Source organism: Equus caballus, chromosome 1 (genome assembly GCF_041296265.1).
Source record: "Equus caballus isolate H_3958 breed thoroughbred chromosome 1, TB-T2T, whole genome shotgun sequence".
Lineage (NCBI taxonomy): Eukaryota > Metazoa > Chordata > Mammalia > Perissodactyla > Equidae > Equus > Equus caballus.
The window spans coordinates 33,327,405-33,341,446 of record NC_091684.1 but is presented as its reverse complement, the minus strand read 5'-3'; the positions used below and the strand labels follow the sequence as shown (position 1 = coordinate 33,341,446).

At 44.5% G+C, this 14,042-nt stretch overlaps 1 protein-coding gene across 4 annotated transcripts in view; it reads right to left on the bottom strand.

Annotated features, from left to right (window-relative positions):
* Positions 1 to 14,042, bottom strand: part of PIK3AP1 (phosphoinositide-3-kinase adaptor protein 1) — a 112,082-nt gene that overhangs the window by 68,519 nt on the left and 29,521 nt on the right. The window contains exon 1 of one of the 4 annotated variants that reach the window (XM_070223587.1): positions 3,578 to 3,651. The exons of 2 other annotated variants lie outside the window; for them this stretch is intronic. In XM_070223587.1, the coding sequence (XP_070079688.1) occupies positions 3,578 to 3,629 (52 nt within the window). In that variant the 5' untranslated portion in view covers positions 3,630 to 3,651. Of the gene's footprint in view, positions 1 to 2,487; positions 2,888 to 3,577; positions 3,652 to 14,042 lie in introns of those variants that run through there. One more of the 4 variants, XM_023641721.2, reaches the window with a different exon arrangement.

Here is a 14,042-nt window from a genome sequence, read left to right as displayed (position 1 = left end):
TGTGTTCAAGATTTCCAGTGTGGCCGGTAAAAGAAAGAGTGAAGAAGAGTCAAAGATTTCTTGGAAGAATGCAGAAATGAATAGCCAAGCAACCTAGGTAGAGGGGTCCATGGAAGCAAGAGGCCATGTTCCCTCTGCATTTGTATCCTGTGGGGGTGACCCAATTTAACCATCGCACAGATGGGGCAGGAATATAGAGAGTTGCCTGAGGTCTGGAGAACCTTCTGGAGGCTTTTCCACCCAGGATGAAATTTCTCAGCTATTACAATTCTCATCCATCCTACTGAAGCCACGATGATGAAATCATAAAACAACATCTACCCCAAAGCCAGGCATAAAATGTTATGGAACCTGAGCTTCCTAATCACCTGGCAAGTGTCTACTAAACATGTATGACACAGGTCCCAGGGGCATCCTCCATAGTCTTGGCCTTAAGGAGCTTATAACAGAACTGGGAAGATGAGGCTCGATGTGAAAAAACAGAGGACTATGTGATAGCTTACCAGCCAGCACGAACCTGCGTGACAAGGCCATAAACACAACTAACCAAAATGAGTTATCTTCCTAAGTGTTTATAAAAGTGCTGACACATGAAAAATACAACAGAAGTTTAGAGAAGTTGAGAAAACCTTCCTGAAGGATGAAGAAGACGAGTTAACTTATTTTAATTAAGTCAAATAGCATTTGGATGCTGAGACCACCCTTCTCTGAAAAAGGCATATTTTCCATTTAATTAATAAAATAATTTGTAATTCTTTCCTTTATTCCTTCAACAAATATTCACTGCCTATCTATGTATCTATGAGTATTTGTTAATACTCAAAGCCTCTCCTAGGCCCCCCAAGAAATGTAAGGGTGAGACCATTTCTGTCCTCACTGATGGTGGGGGACCACACAGGAGAGAAACAGCTTCTCTCCAACTTCCAGAGATAAATGAGAACAGGAATAACTTCAAAACAAAACGTTACGAAGCATAAGCAGGGATTTATAAAACACAGTTTATGGCAACCAGAAGATCAAAGAAGGAAGGACATCCCCAAAGAACTGACAAGGGCCTTGAAAAGCACAGAAAATGCTGACATGTGGGTGGGAAGGATTTTCCTGGCAGAGATAAAGGTATGATTAAGGGCACAAAGGCATGAGAGTAAATGATGTGTTTGCGCTACAGGACGCCATGGGGGGGGTCACCTTCTATGGGGGGGAGGGGCAGGGGAGCCTGGGTGTCAGAGAGGACCCTGAATGCCATTTAAGGAGTTCGGTCTGTTTATTGAAGACCTGTCAGCAAACAGTATTCATGAGAAAAAGAAATTCTGTAAAATATAGATTGAAAATGTAATTGTATTTTTCTAAAAGTTGAAAAATTTTCTTTGCTTGTTTTTGAAATAATTCCAGGCCACAAACAGGATATATCAGCTCTTTTGTAAATCTTAGTCAGAACTGAGGTGAGCGGCTGACCACCCATCACACCCTGAGCAAGCAGTGCCTTCAAGTATATAAAATAACACAAACTAGTGGCTAACAAAGTGTTACCAAGCCAACATCCTGCTCTGTTCGCTTTCACCAGCAAATAAGATGCTACAATTAACCTGATGTTTGAAAGTATACCACAAGCATGCATGGTTCACAAAATGCTTAGAAAAATGATTCTTAAGTAGGCTAAACATTTCTCCTGTCTATCTTGTTCACAATCTCTATTAGCTTAGAAAATCAGTTTTATGGCTATTATGGTGTCCTTAGAAAGCACAAAGGGAGACTTCATACTTGACCTTGTCCCCAAATTCCAAATGTGTGACTCCAAATGACGGAGCTTTTGCTCCACTGCGAATTCATGTGGGTTCATGGGGGGAGGCGAGAAGCTAGCAATGGTGGGACTCAGATCTTGAGTTTCAACAACCCCCACCCACCCCCCCAGCTTCCCGGCAAACATCAAGAGTGCTTTTTCATTTTAGTCATCACACATGGGTCTTTCTTCCCCCTTGTTCACCCACCTTGGTTAATGGGTATTGAATTTCCCATCCAACTAACCCATTTCATTTAAAAAGCTCCCAACACAGTGACAAGCATACCAACCCACAAGTCACCGGTTAGCCCCAAAGTCACATAGAGTCATCAGTCAGAATGATATTAAGAGGGTCAGTAGAATGCCAGACTTTTAACCACCACATGTCTTACTGGCATTAAAGTCAGGGGAGGCAGGAGGTGACAATTATTTAGCAGTGTTAGTGTGAGTCCATTAAAGTAACATCAATCATTGTCCTTGTCACCTTTATCATCATCTTCATGATGCCAAAAAGGTAAGGTAGAGTCCTTTGGACATATCCCCAACTCAGACTTTAAATAAACTCATGGTGGCCACTCTGCCTCCCCAGAAACAAGGAGAAAGGAATAGAAAGGAGGAAGGAAGAATGAATCCACTCCTCCCACAAGCCCATGCTGACTTTCTGAGGCAGGCAGTGCTGCTGACTTTCCCAGCACAGGCTGGCTCACCTTCACATCCAACCTGCTTTGCCATCCAGATGCTCCATGCCAGCTGCAGATTCCTGAAGCTGCCTGGTTTCACTACACATCGGTGAACTTGCAGTGCTGGGTAGAGGCTTCTGGGTCAAGAATCTACTGTACATCAACCTCAGTCTTTTCCAGCTCACATAGACAAGGAACCGTCTCTCCTTCATTTACCAGAGAATTCCCCTGGCCCTCCTCAAGGTACTCAAAGTCCAGGATAAGAGAGGAGGAGTGGAGGAGAGGAGACCTCAGGCCTCTGACACCCTTATCCAGCCTCCACCTACTCGCTCTAAATGAACTGTTCAAAGTGTTTGCTTTGTTTTGTTTTAAAGCAAAGGATGATGGTTCTTCCCTTCCCCTCCCCAACTCACCCTACACGCTCTTCAGCTTAAACAAAAATAGCCCCACAGCTGAGGCTGTCACGACAACCAATGAGAGAGGGAGCTCACCCTTGTCCCCCGGATGATAAAATCTGCCTGCAGCCCTCCCACCCTCCAATCTTCTTCCAAGTTCAACCTTCAGGAAGCTTTCCTGAGTGTTAGAACCAAGTTGCTCCATTCTCATCCAAGAAGCCCAGGGTTATCTGGAATTCTTGCACCATCCAGTGCCTCAGAGCTTTTTAATCTGTTCTCATTTGTTCCTTCCAGCGTCCCCAGGCACGTGTGACAGCTATGACTATCTCCATTTTGCAAAGGGAAAGCTGGGAGCACAGGAACATGAACTGACTGGCCCTAGGTCATCAGCTGCTGGTTCAATGGTAGAACCACATTTAGAACTCAAAGTTCCCGTCTCCTATCCAGTTCTCAGATTGAAGGAATAGCTACTCTCAGGAAACATCACCCCAACAGGGAAATAATTCCCCTGGAAGAGCTGCTTCCTGGCCATAGACTGAAGTTCCCTTAACCAGTCTCTGGGATAAATCTGGGAAGGATTGGGAAAAAATCTGCTCCCCACCACGCGAAACAGTTTCCACGGAAACCCATCTCTATCCTGGACCAGCATCTCAGGAGCTGCTCCAACCAAGTACACTGTGCTGGCCAAGTTTATCAAGATCCTTAAGAAGCACTGTCCATACCTGCACTCCAAAGGCCACTGCCAGGGAGCAAGCTCTCCACCAGGGCTCTCATGGCTGGAGGCCCACAGGCCCCTGTTTCATCGTTCAGGAAACCCCAGTGTTGCTAACAAAGCAGGAGATACCACAGCCCTCGTGAAGGCTTCCTCTTTCTTCAACTCTTTCCGACACTTATAAATATGCTTCCTCTCTCTATGTAAATTTCGTTCAAAAGGCAAGACACAGGCTTGTAAGGAGGCCATTAATAATTAGTCTTTAAACAGGCTCTTCTTGGTTTCCTGGTTCAGGAATCAATTCTAATCTAACAGACACTGATGTCTGGATTTACTGGTGTGAGGACAGACAAATGGGCTTTGTGCGGGGCAGGCCACAAAATGCAGTTTATTTTTACCCAGCTAAGAACTGAGAGGCCAAAGGCAACTCTCGATAATAGAACCCAGCTTAGGAAATTGTGAAGAAAACTCCTTTCCTTTCGTCTCTCTACCACTCAGGCTACCACTCTGCCTAGAACACAGTCAAACTTCCAGTTAAAGCTGAGATGGTGTTGACGCGCCCCCACTTTTGCTGACCGTTAGCATTCTAACCAGCTGAAACTATGAAATTGGACTGGTCAGTTTCACTTTCTCTTCTTAGGAAAGATAACTTTCACACCTCACCCTGAAACGCTGTATCTGGCTTGATAGTATGGTCAAGTTGGGGTGGGGGCACAATTCTCCTCAGTGATCGGCTCAAAAAAAGTACAAAACAACAAGATGGCACTCCAAATTCTGCTTAAATAACTATGGTTCAAAATAAAAACTCCTTTCACGCAGGAGCTTCTGATTACCCCCCAAAATTAAAACCTGGGCCACGAAGGGCAAGGCTCTAAAGATACTGTATAATATTTCCCAGGAACATAAACGCAGCTACTGAGGGGTTCTGTAAGAGTGCAGTCAATGAAGCCACAGACGGCCTGGATTCAAGTCCCACCGCTACCACTTACTGGGTAGTCATGACTTTTCTAAGCTTCAATTTCCTCTCTTTTAAAATGAGAATATTTATACCTGCCTGGCCTGCTGCACAGGCTTGTTGGGATTAAGTGATAAACAAACAAAAGCCCTTTGAAATCTTAACAGTATTAGACAAAGTTAAGTATTTGTTATTTTTGTTATCATTCATTTACTGAATGGGAATTCCTGTGAAATGATTCTCCATGTAGAAATGGGCAGGAGCGTACCTCTGCATCTGGTAGTCCAGAGCTAGACAATCAAATGTGAACCAGGAAGTGAGTGTCAGGCAGCCCAGGGATGCTCCAGGCAGCCACGGAGTCAAGAAACAGCAGAGATCCAGCTACTCCCAGGCAAGAGAGGTGAGCCATGAGCCTCCACAACAAAACAGGAGTCCTATACCCACCAGATCCCCCAGGGAGATTGTTCTCACTGTGGCAGCTGATATGGATTTCTGAAGTGGGAACCAAGCTGCTCAGAATGTCTGTTGCAGTGGAAGTCTGCACTTCCCCAGGAATGGTCACACTCTCTTAGAGGAAGCAGCCTGGCAAGGGGCAGTATAGCAAAGCAGTAAGCACAAGGGCTCTGCCTGCATTCAAACCCCAACTCTGCCACTTATTATCTGCCATTTACCTCTCAGTGCCTCAGTTTCCCCATGTGCAAATGGAGATAATAATACGACCTATCTCATACAACAGTTGTAAGTATATAATGTTGATTCATATACAATGCTTCACAGAGTACCTGACAGAGAGTAAGCACTGAAGAGTCAGCAGTTAGTGTTGTTTATCTGTTGACCAAACTGTTCTTCCACTAGACTGTGATTTCTTCGAGGGCAGATTCCCTGACATTCATCTCTGGATCCCCAGAGTGCAGAACATAGTGAGAAATCAATAAATGCTTCTTGCATGAATGAATGATCGATGAATGAGATAAGACCAACCACCTAAGTTACTAGCAGGGGGCGGAAATACAACACAGAGAGAACCACGGCAAGCCTTCGTGCCTTGTGCCTTTTAGTATGGAATCTGGAGAGAAGCAGGAAACTGACTAACCGCTCCCCAAATTTATGCTAGTGGGCAGAACCAGGCTGCCGTGAAAATTCGGCATGGCACACACTGTGTGTCCTTCTGAAAGGCAAACACTAAAATGGGATTAAACATGCAAGGATTTTATTAGGGAAAGTGCCTGTGACGGAAAATGGGGAGGGATGCTGGGAGAACCATCGGATGGCCTGAGCCCGAATGAAGAAGAAGTGGAGGAAGGATGAGTAGAAGCATCCTAGACCAAAACAGTCTTAAGAAAGTTCTGCAAGCCTCTCAGGGAGTCCTCGAGCCACTGGAGGAGTCCCATGTCTTCCAGGAGCCGGCCTGCTATAGCAACCCTGCCATGCTCAGTTATCAGCCGGGAGCAGCCTGTGGGAAGCAAGGTTTCCATCAAACGCCGTGATGGACCCTGAGGCCCTTGGTCAGTTCCACTCCTGGCAGCTGGAGTTCTGCCAGGTGCACTCTCATGGCTGCCACGTACACAGTAGTCCTTAAGAGCATGGATTTGGGTTCCAGACAATCTACGTCAAATCCCGCCTCTTACTACCAGCTTACTTTAGACAAGTTACTCAACCTCTCAAAGCCTCATTTTCCTTATTTGTAGAATGGAAACTGTAATTCCAACCTCTTGGGATTGTGATTGTTGAACACGGTGCCTGACACATAGCAAGTGCTCAGTAAAAGGCAGCTGCCATTTCCCTGACCATTACTATTATTAGTAATGAAGTACTTCCATTAGCAATCAGAACAAGGAACAGACCCCACCATTGCATACTGGTATTTGAGTTTTGTGAGTCTACCATAGGGACATGGGACATAAGCCTAGAACCAGGGTTTGGCAGTATCACAATTCAAACAACCAAACCAGTTTGCCTACAAATGAAAGGTCATAGGGACTTTTCTAGTTTGGCTCCTTCCTGGTGGGAGGTCAAGGCGGGTTGTATTGTGCCGGAATCCATCTCCAGCCACAAGCCCTCTCCTCTCTTCGACTTGCTGTGATTCATCTGCAGTGTCCTCAGCCTGTCCCCAGCCTGCTGTCTGCCTTTGAAGGAAAGTGTTGTCAACATCCTTTCCCCCCAAGAACAGGCTGATTCCTGGGCTCTGAGAGACACCACTGCTATGCTGCATACATTCTGAGCACCTTGCTTGCCTTTGTCTCTGAAACGTTCATTGTTTTTTTAAAACCTTGGCTGGGGGCCAGCTGGGTGGCGCAGTGGTTAAGTGCACACATTCTGCTTTGGCGGCCCGGGGTTCGTGGGTCCGGATCCCGGGTGCGAACATGGCACCACTTGCCAAGCCATGCTGTGGTAGGTGTCCCACATATAAAGTAGAGGAAGATGGGCATGGATGTTAGCTCAGGGTTGGTCTTCCTCAGCATAAAGAGGAGGATTGGCAGCAGATGTTAGCTCAGGACTAATCTTCCTCAAAAAAAAAACCAAAAAACAAAAAGGACCTTGGCCAACTTTCTGGTAGTGGTCATCGCCAGGCTACTGCTGGCTTCTGGGCCCTACATCTGACTAGACTCACAGAGTATCCCCTTGTTGGGCTGGCTATGACCCAAGGCAATTACAGCTTTCTGTGGCCCCAGTTCAGCTGGCTTGGGCCTCTCCCAGCCTTGCTGACCTTGTGCCTTGATGGCAGTAATGACTGAGAACCACCAAGGAAAGGAGCCCCCAGACAAACTAGAAACCACACTCTTACCTCTCCCACAGGTGCCTCTTACCACTTCAGAGGCTGTTTCTCCAACCCCCACTTCCCAGAGGGTCACCAAAAACACATGCTAGGATTTCTGAGTTGGTTTTTTTTTTTTTTGTCTTTGGAGAAATGACCTTCAGTTCTAACTGAAAAAAGTCAAAATTAAACTAAAAAATATTGATTTTGTTTAATAATTAACAGCTTAACAAAGCTGATCAAACTGTATTTTCCAGGATAGTCTCCATTTTACAGGGACTTTTCCAGGGAATTTCCGTGTGGGAGCTGGAATCCAACACTTGAGCTGCCTGGTTTCAGCCCGAGGTTAGAAAGCTGAGGCTGAACCTCCCGACCAAGCTGAACTGGGCCGTCCTATGTGACGGGGAGGAGGTCACTCTCTGAAGCAGAAGAAAAGCCTCAAAGCAGTAAACGGGCTGGCCGCTTGTTCATGTGGCCTCCAACAGAAGCAATGAGCTACCCTCTGAACGTGGCTTCTTTTTCTCCTCTGGTTCCCCAGGCAGAGCTAGGGAAGTGCTGGGCCAGCCGGACACCCGACATGCCCAGTGCCTGCAACAGAGATTTCCTGTCACATTACATCCAAATATTTACAAGCTTCGTAACTAGCCTTTTCATTCCACCTCTGCCTCTCGTTGGCACTTATCCCTCTCACTAATTGAAAAATCAATTGTTTTGTTTCCTTGCAAATCCACATTCTTACAAAGTGATACCCTCAAGCAAAAGCTGGGCAAAATCACACCCTTACCCTCAGATCAACTATCCATTAACCACTTGGCCGGGCTGTGTCACCTCCCCACTCCCAGTTGTCCTCCTCTGCATTAAGACAGAGTAGCAATACAGTTTGACACTCTGTGAGTGACACCCCAATGGTCTTGCCAACTACATTCTCAGGAAGGCCCTCTGACCTTCTGGGAACACTTCTCCCCAACAAGCCCAGTCTAGTTATGTGTAGTATGAGATACACAGCGTGTGCGCACACTTCCTGGTTCCGAGTCACAAGCACGAGGGCAAAATAGAGTTTTCACTGTTACATTATATTTAATTATAGAAACCACTAGAAATGTACATCAGGATCAAGATCAAGAAAAATGTATCCTTGGGCTTCGTATCTTCTCAGAGGGGAGGCGGGAGTGTTTGCCAATGTCCTGTCAGAGTGACGAACTAGAACAGAGAAACAGTAGTTTTTAAAGTATAGTCAACACTATATTAGAATTTTATACTTTAAAATTCAAAAGCTATTATTTTTATAATGTGAACTATGGAAGGGGGACGTTTGTCAAAAGGGAGCGTGGGTTAAAAGAGACTGAAAACTGCTTCCCTGTAGTCCTCGAGACACTGTGTCTACCTGTCCGCCACTCCCCTCAGCCTCTGTGCCGCCCCCACCAACAGCTCACAGTCCACAAGACCCTGCTCTTTTTCACTCTTCCTCTCCACCATATTGCAGTCCCTTTGTATGTTGTGTTTTGCAAATCCAGCCGTCACAATATGGTTTATTTCCCCTTTGGTCAGGGTCAGCGACCTTCCAAAAGCGGGGGCGCCAGACACAGACCCCTGTGGGGGAAGAGGAGAATGGCTCACTCACATGAAGTAGGCAAGGAGCACCTGGAAGGCTCTCATGCACAAAAACCTCCCCCACCTCCACATTCTACTAAGAAAAGCTTCATGGGAGTTACCACGCTGGGGATAATGCAAATGCCCCGGGGAAAGGTTCGGCTTCATGGTTGCTCACACCTTAGTAAGAATTATTTTTGAATCTTAGATCATGAGGGTTTGAAAGACACTTAAGAAGCATTTAGAGCAAAATTCCATTCAATAAAAGATTTTTTTTTCTATCATAGTCAATCTTTATGTGAATACTTAGTGACAAAACCTCCCTTCTTGAAAGGGTTTACTCCACCGATGGGCAGTTGGAATTCTCTGTGAAAGCTCATCCTTATCTTCAGCGCAAGCCTGTAGAATCTGTCAAGATGGTTCTGCTGCAAGTAAAGGAAATCACAACTCAAAATGCCTTAAACAATAAGGACATTTACTCTCAGAAGAGCAAGTCCAGCAGTTGGGAGGGCTGGGGTGGGCTGCCATGAGGGTTCAGCAACATCGTCAAGGCCCCAGGTTCTTTCCATTTCCCTATTCTGTCATCTTCAGCATGCGCTTCATTCTCAGGTTGGTAGCTAGATGGCTGTGGCAGCTGCAGGTTCATTTCAGACACAACAAGGTCCAGAGAAAAAGAGAAGTATTCCCCCAAGCACGGAATAGAAAGTCTTCCCTTCACTCGGACTATTCCAACCTATGTCATGTGTACAACAACCATCCCCAGCGAGGTGTCATGCACTCACGACTGCACTCATCATCCAGGACGGAAGATGGAACTTCCTGCCTCCCAGGAACCTCCACCTCAGACAGAGTTCTCCCTTACCCTGCAACTCAGGATACAGCCACAACCCTTCCACAAAACGGCACTTACAACACGTTTCCAAACTCCCTAGTTGTCCTTCTCTGGACATATTCTAGTTGGTCAGTTTCCTCCTAAAAAGGCAGCACCCAGAATGAAACACGATTCTTCACAAAATATAGTGAGATTTCAACATTCCAAGACTGGGGAGCTATATATTTTTAAAGATTTTATTTATTTATTTATTTATTTTTATTTTTCTCCCCAAAGCTCCCCGGTACATAGTTGTATATTCTTAGTTGTGGGTCCTTCCAGTTGTGGCACATAGGAGGCCGCCTCAGCATGGCCTGACGAGTGGTGCCATGTCCGTGCCCAGGATTTGAACCGGCGAAACCCTGGGCCGCCGCAGTGGAGCGCATGAACTCAACCACTCAGCCATGGGGCCAGCCCCGCGAGCTATATTTTTATTAATGTAGCTTAATATTGTAATAGTTTTCAGTGGCAATAAAACACTGCCGGTGCCGTATCAATCAAGTGGTCAACCATAATCTGCAGCTCATTTTCACAAGTTAATGCCACGCTGGATTTCTACCATGCTATACTAGTTGAACTGCTTTTATGGACCTAAGAGCAGAATTTAGGATCATCCCTATTAAACTAGATCAAGGTAATTTTTTTTTAAGATTTTTATTTTTTTTTATTTTTCCTTCTTCTCCCAAAAGCCCCCCAGTACATAGTTGTATGTTCTAGTTGTAGGGCCTTCTAGTTGTGCTGTGTGGGACGCTGCCTCAGCGTGGCTTGATAAGCAGTGCTAGGTCCGCGCCCAGGATCAGAACGGGCAAAACCCTGGGCCCCAGAAGCAGAGCGCGTGAACTTAACCACTCGGCCATGGGGCCGGCCCTAGATCAAGATAATTTTGAAGGTGCTTCTGCCACTCAGTGTAATAACTACCCAGCTACATATAAATGTTATCTATCTATAAATCTGTATCCATTTGCTAGGGCTGCGATAACAAAATAACACAGACTGGGTGGCTTAAACAAAAGAAATCTATTTTCTCACAGTTCTGGAAGCTAGAAGTCCAAGATCAAGATGTCTGGCAGGTTTGGTTTCTCCCGAAGCCTCTCTTCTTGGCTTGCCGATGAATGCCTTCTGGCTGTGTCCTCAAATGGTCTTTCTTCACGCAAGCACACATCTAGGTCCTAATCTCTTTTTATGAGGACACCAGTCATACTGGATTAGGGCCCACCCTAATGACTTTATTTTAACCTTAATTACCTCTTAAAACACCCTATCTCCAAATACAGTCATATTCTGAGGTATTAGGGGCTAGAATTTCAACACATGAATTGGAGGAGGGGAACACAATTCAGCCCACAACAAATTTGAATCTGACTTCTGTATATGCCTCCAAGTCAGAGAAAATCTGGACAGGAATCTAAGACCAGAGCCCCCAGTACTCCATCCACTAAATCTTTTAAGGATGACCACTAAAGAATCACCATTAATCCAATTACCTTCTCCATGCTATGCTGAAACCAGCCACTTTGGAGAAGGGATTTTGACTAAGTTTGGGAGAGTGCTGAAAAGAAAGATCATTCTGGGAACTGAGAAATTTCTACTTGAGCAAAAAGAGGGTTCTGCTAGGGTGTCTCCACAGTCAGAGTGGGTGACATGAAGATGCTGAATCAGGGGAATGATGAGCAGCAAGTCATAATGGAGAAAGTTGAAAGAAAAAGAACTGGAAGGTTATCAAAAGGCAAATTCAGTTGCTTCCCAATTTTATTTAGGACATGGGTCACAGCAACTGAAATTGAGACACTGCAAACTATCCTGAGTGCCCATAGCCAAGACTGACCATGCCTGTCTTCATTACCTTGGGCTACAATTAACCAAGTGGGCAGCGATGACCTGGAATTTTTCCCAGAGACTTGAAGACCCATGTTTCTATAGGCAGGACGAATGGAAAGCAATTGGTGTGCTTTCTCACTCTTATCCTCTTTAAAAAATATACACACACAAACATAAATAGTAAATAAATATATGGGGGCTACTATTAGAGTAACCACATATAGATACTAAAGAATTAAGCAAGCAGCTCTAGAGAGTAAGAGTTAGATAAAAACACCTGCTCCTAATCAGCTGGTTACTTCACCGTTCCTTCTTAGATTAAGTCACTTAATTTAACAGACAAAAGCCTGCTCTCCAGGTGGATTTACAATTCCAGTGGCTGAAGCTTTAGGGTAACATGGTGTGATTAACCCCTCCACCAGGGTTTGTTTTTTTTTAAGCAGCTACATTGATGCTTAAATCTCCCTTCCCACAACCAAATGCCTATTTAAACCAATGAAACTGGCCCGTGGGAGTTCACCTCTGCAAGAGCTGCCTCTTCTTGAGGAAGCTCTCTTGCCTTCAATTTCCTCCAGGAAGAAACTGTCACAGGAGAAGAGAAGCACCATTTTTCATTCCCAGCTCTAGTTTGCACTGCCTTGTTCACCATTATGAGATTAGCATGTGCCGACATGATACCTGGGTAGGGAGAGAGCTGTGTGACCCCATCCTTTTCCCCCTCCCCCCATTAATAGATGCTTTTTAGCCACTTCACCAACTGACACCAAGCATTGCCTCTGGCCTCTAATCAAAACCTTAGCAGGGTTTTACATAAACTGAAATTTACATTCAATCATCACCATAGCAACCATCACACAGAATTAGATACAACTTTTTCCCCTCTGATATAATGTACCTTTTTTTAAAGAGCTGCTTTTCTCTTCAGTTGCAAATCCAAGCTATTCAGAAGATAACCATTAAAAATCTATTTTGAAAAACTACATTTAAACAGACTGTAATAAGGTTCTAAAAACAGGCATTTGAAGTGGTTTCTAGACACTTAGCACCATACACTTTCTCCCTCAACTGGTGGCAGCATGTTGCTGAAGTCTTAAGGATTTGGCCCTGTGCTAGGAATTGTTAAAATCAAAACAAAGCTTTATTCATAAGTGGGACAACCATCTATTGAAAGATGCCCCAAGATAACGACCCTGAGCTAGGGCAGAAAATTCTGCTAATTTCAAAAAGGATATGTGCATTGTATTTTTTTTCTTTTTTCTTTTTATTTTTTGCAGGGAAAGATTTGCCCTGAGCCAACATCTGTTGCCAATCTTCCTGTTTTTTTTTTTTTTATCTTCCCCAAAGCCCCAGTGTATGGTTGTATATTCTAGTTGTAAGTCCTTCTAGTTCTTCCATGCGAGCTGCTGCCACAGCATGGCAACTGACAGACAGGTGGGCGGTGTGGTTCCATGACTGGGAAATGAACCTGGGCTGCTAAAGTGGTGACAGCGCCAAACTTAACCACTAGGCCATTAGGGCTGTCTCTGGGCATTATATTTTTAAAAATAAAATAAAACAAGGGTTTATCTGACTATTCATTGTGCAACTGGCAAATCTCCTGAAATTTTTAGGATTCACCTGTTGACTGAAGAGGAGATGTTCAGCTGTGAATGTGACTGAAGGCCACGGGGAATATGCTATGGTAATGGAGAGTAAGCCAGAGATAAAAGGATACAATATCCCCACCCAAGAGGTCTAACTTTTTCGTATTCTAGAGTACAATGCCACAGGAGCCCCTGAGCATTTGTACATGTTGGAAATACATTTCAGATTTAGAAAAAGGTAAGGAAAGATACCTTTCTGAAATTTCACTAAGACAAAAAAAATCTACTTATGACACTAATTCCACTAACAAACTAATGAGCACCCATCTCATCACTCCTATGACATCTTATTTCCTTGCTATTTACGGTATTAGAAATTGGGCCATTCAGTTGTATTGAAAATTGAGACAATGAAATTAAGTCATTTTCCATGAGCCAAATAATTTGATCTTGTTTATTAAAGCCAAACGATAATGTAGTGATACTCCAATCATGCATTTAATCATTCACCAAATATTTATTGAGCACTAGATGTCACCATACGCTGAGAGCTGTGTCTCATAAAGATCAGTGAGACCTCATCCAAGATCTCAAGATCTCTAGTTTTCTAATTCCATCGTACGGCAGATGTTCTATAACAAAATGTCAGGGAAATTTTAACACATTTTCTCTGAATAAACATTCGAGATTGTGTCCATATATAGGAGATGATGCCCATCCCATGGCTGTGCCGCTCATTTTAATGACCCCAGTTTGGAGATCAGAAACTAGACTGATGGGTGACAGTTCACTTTTGTTACTGAGATCTAGGAGACCTCACCAGAGGATATTCATTTTGAGATTTCTGAAAACGTCCTGACTTTCTCAGTGCAACTCTGCCACTCAGGAGATATGGCTGAATTT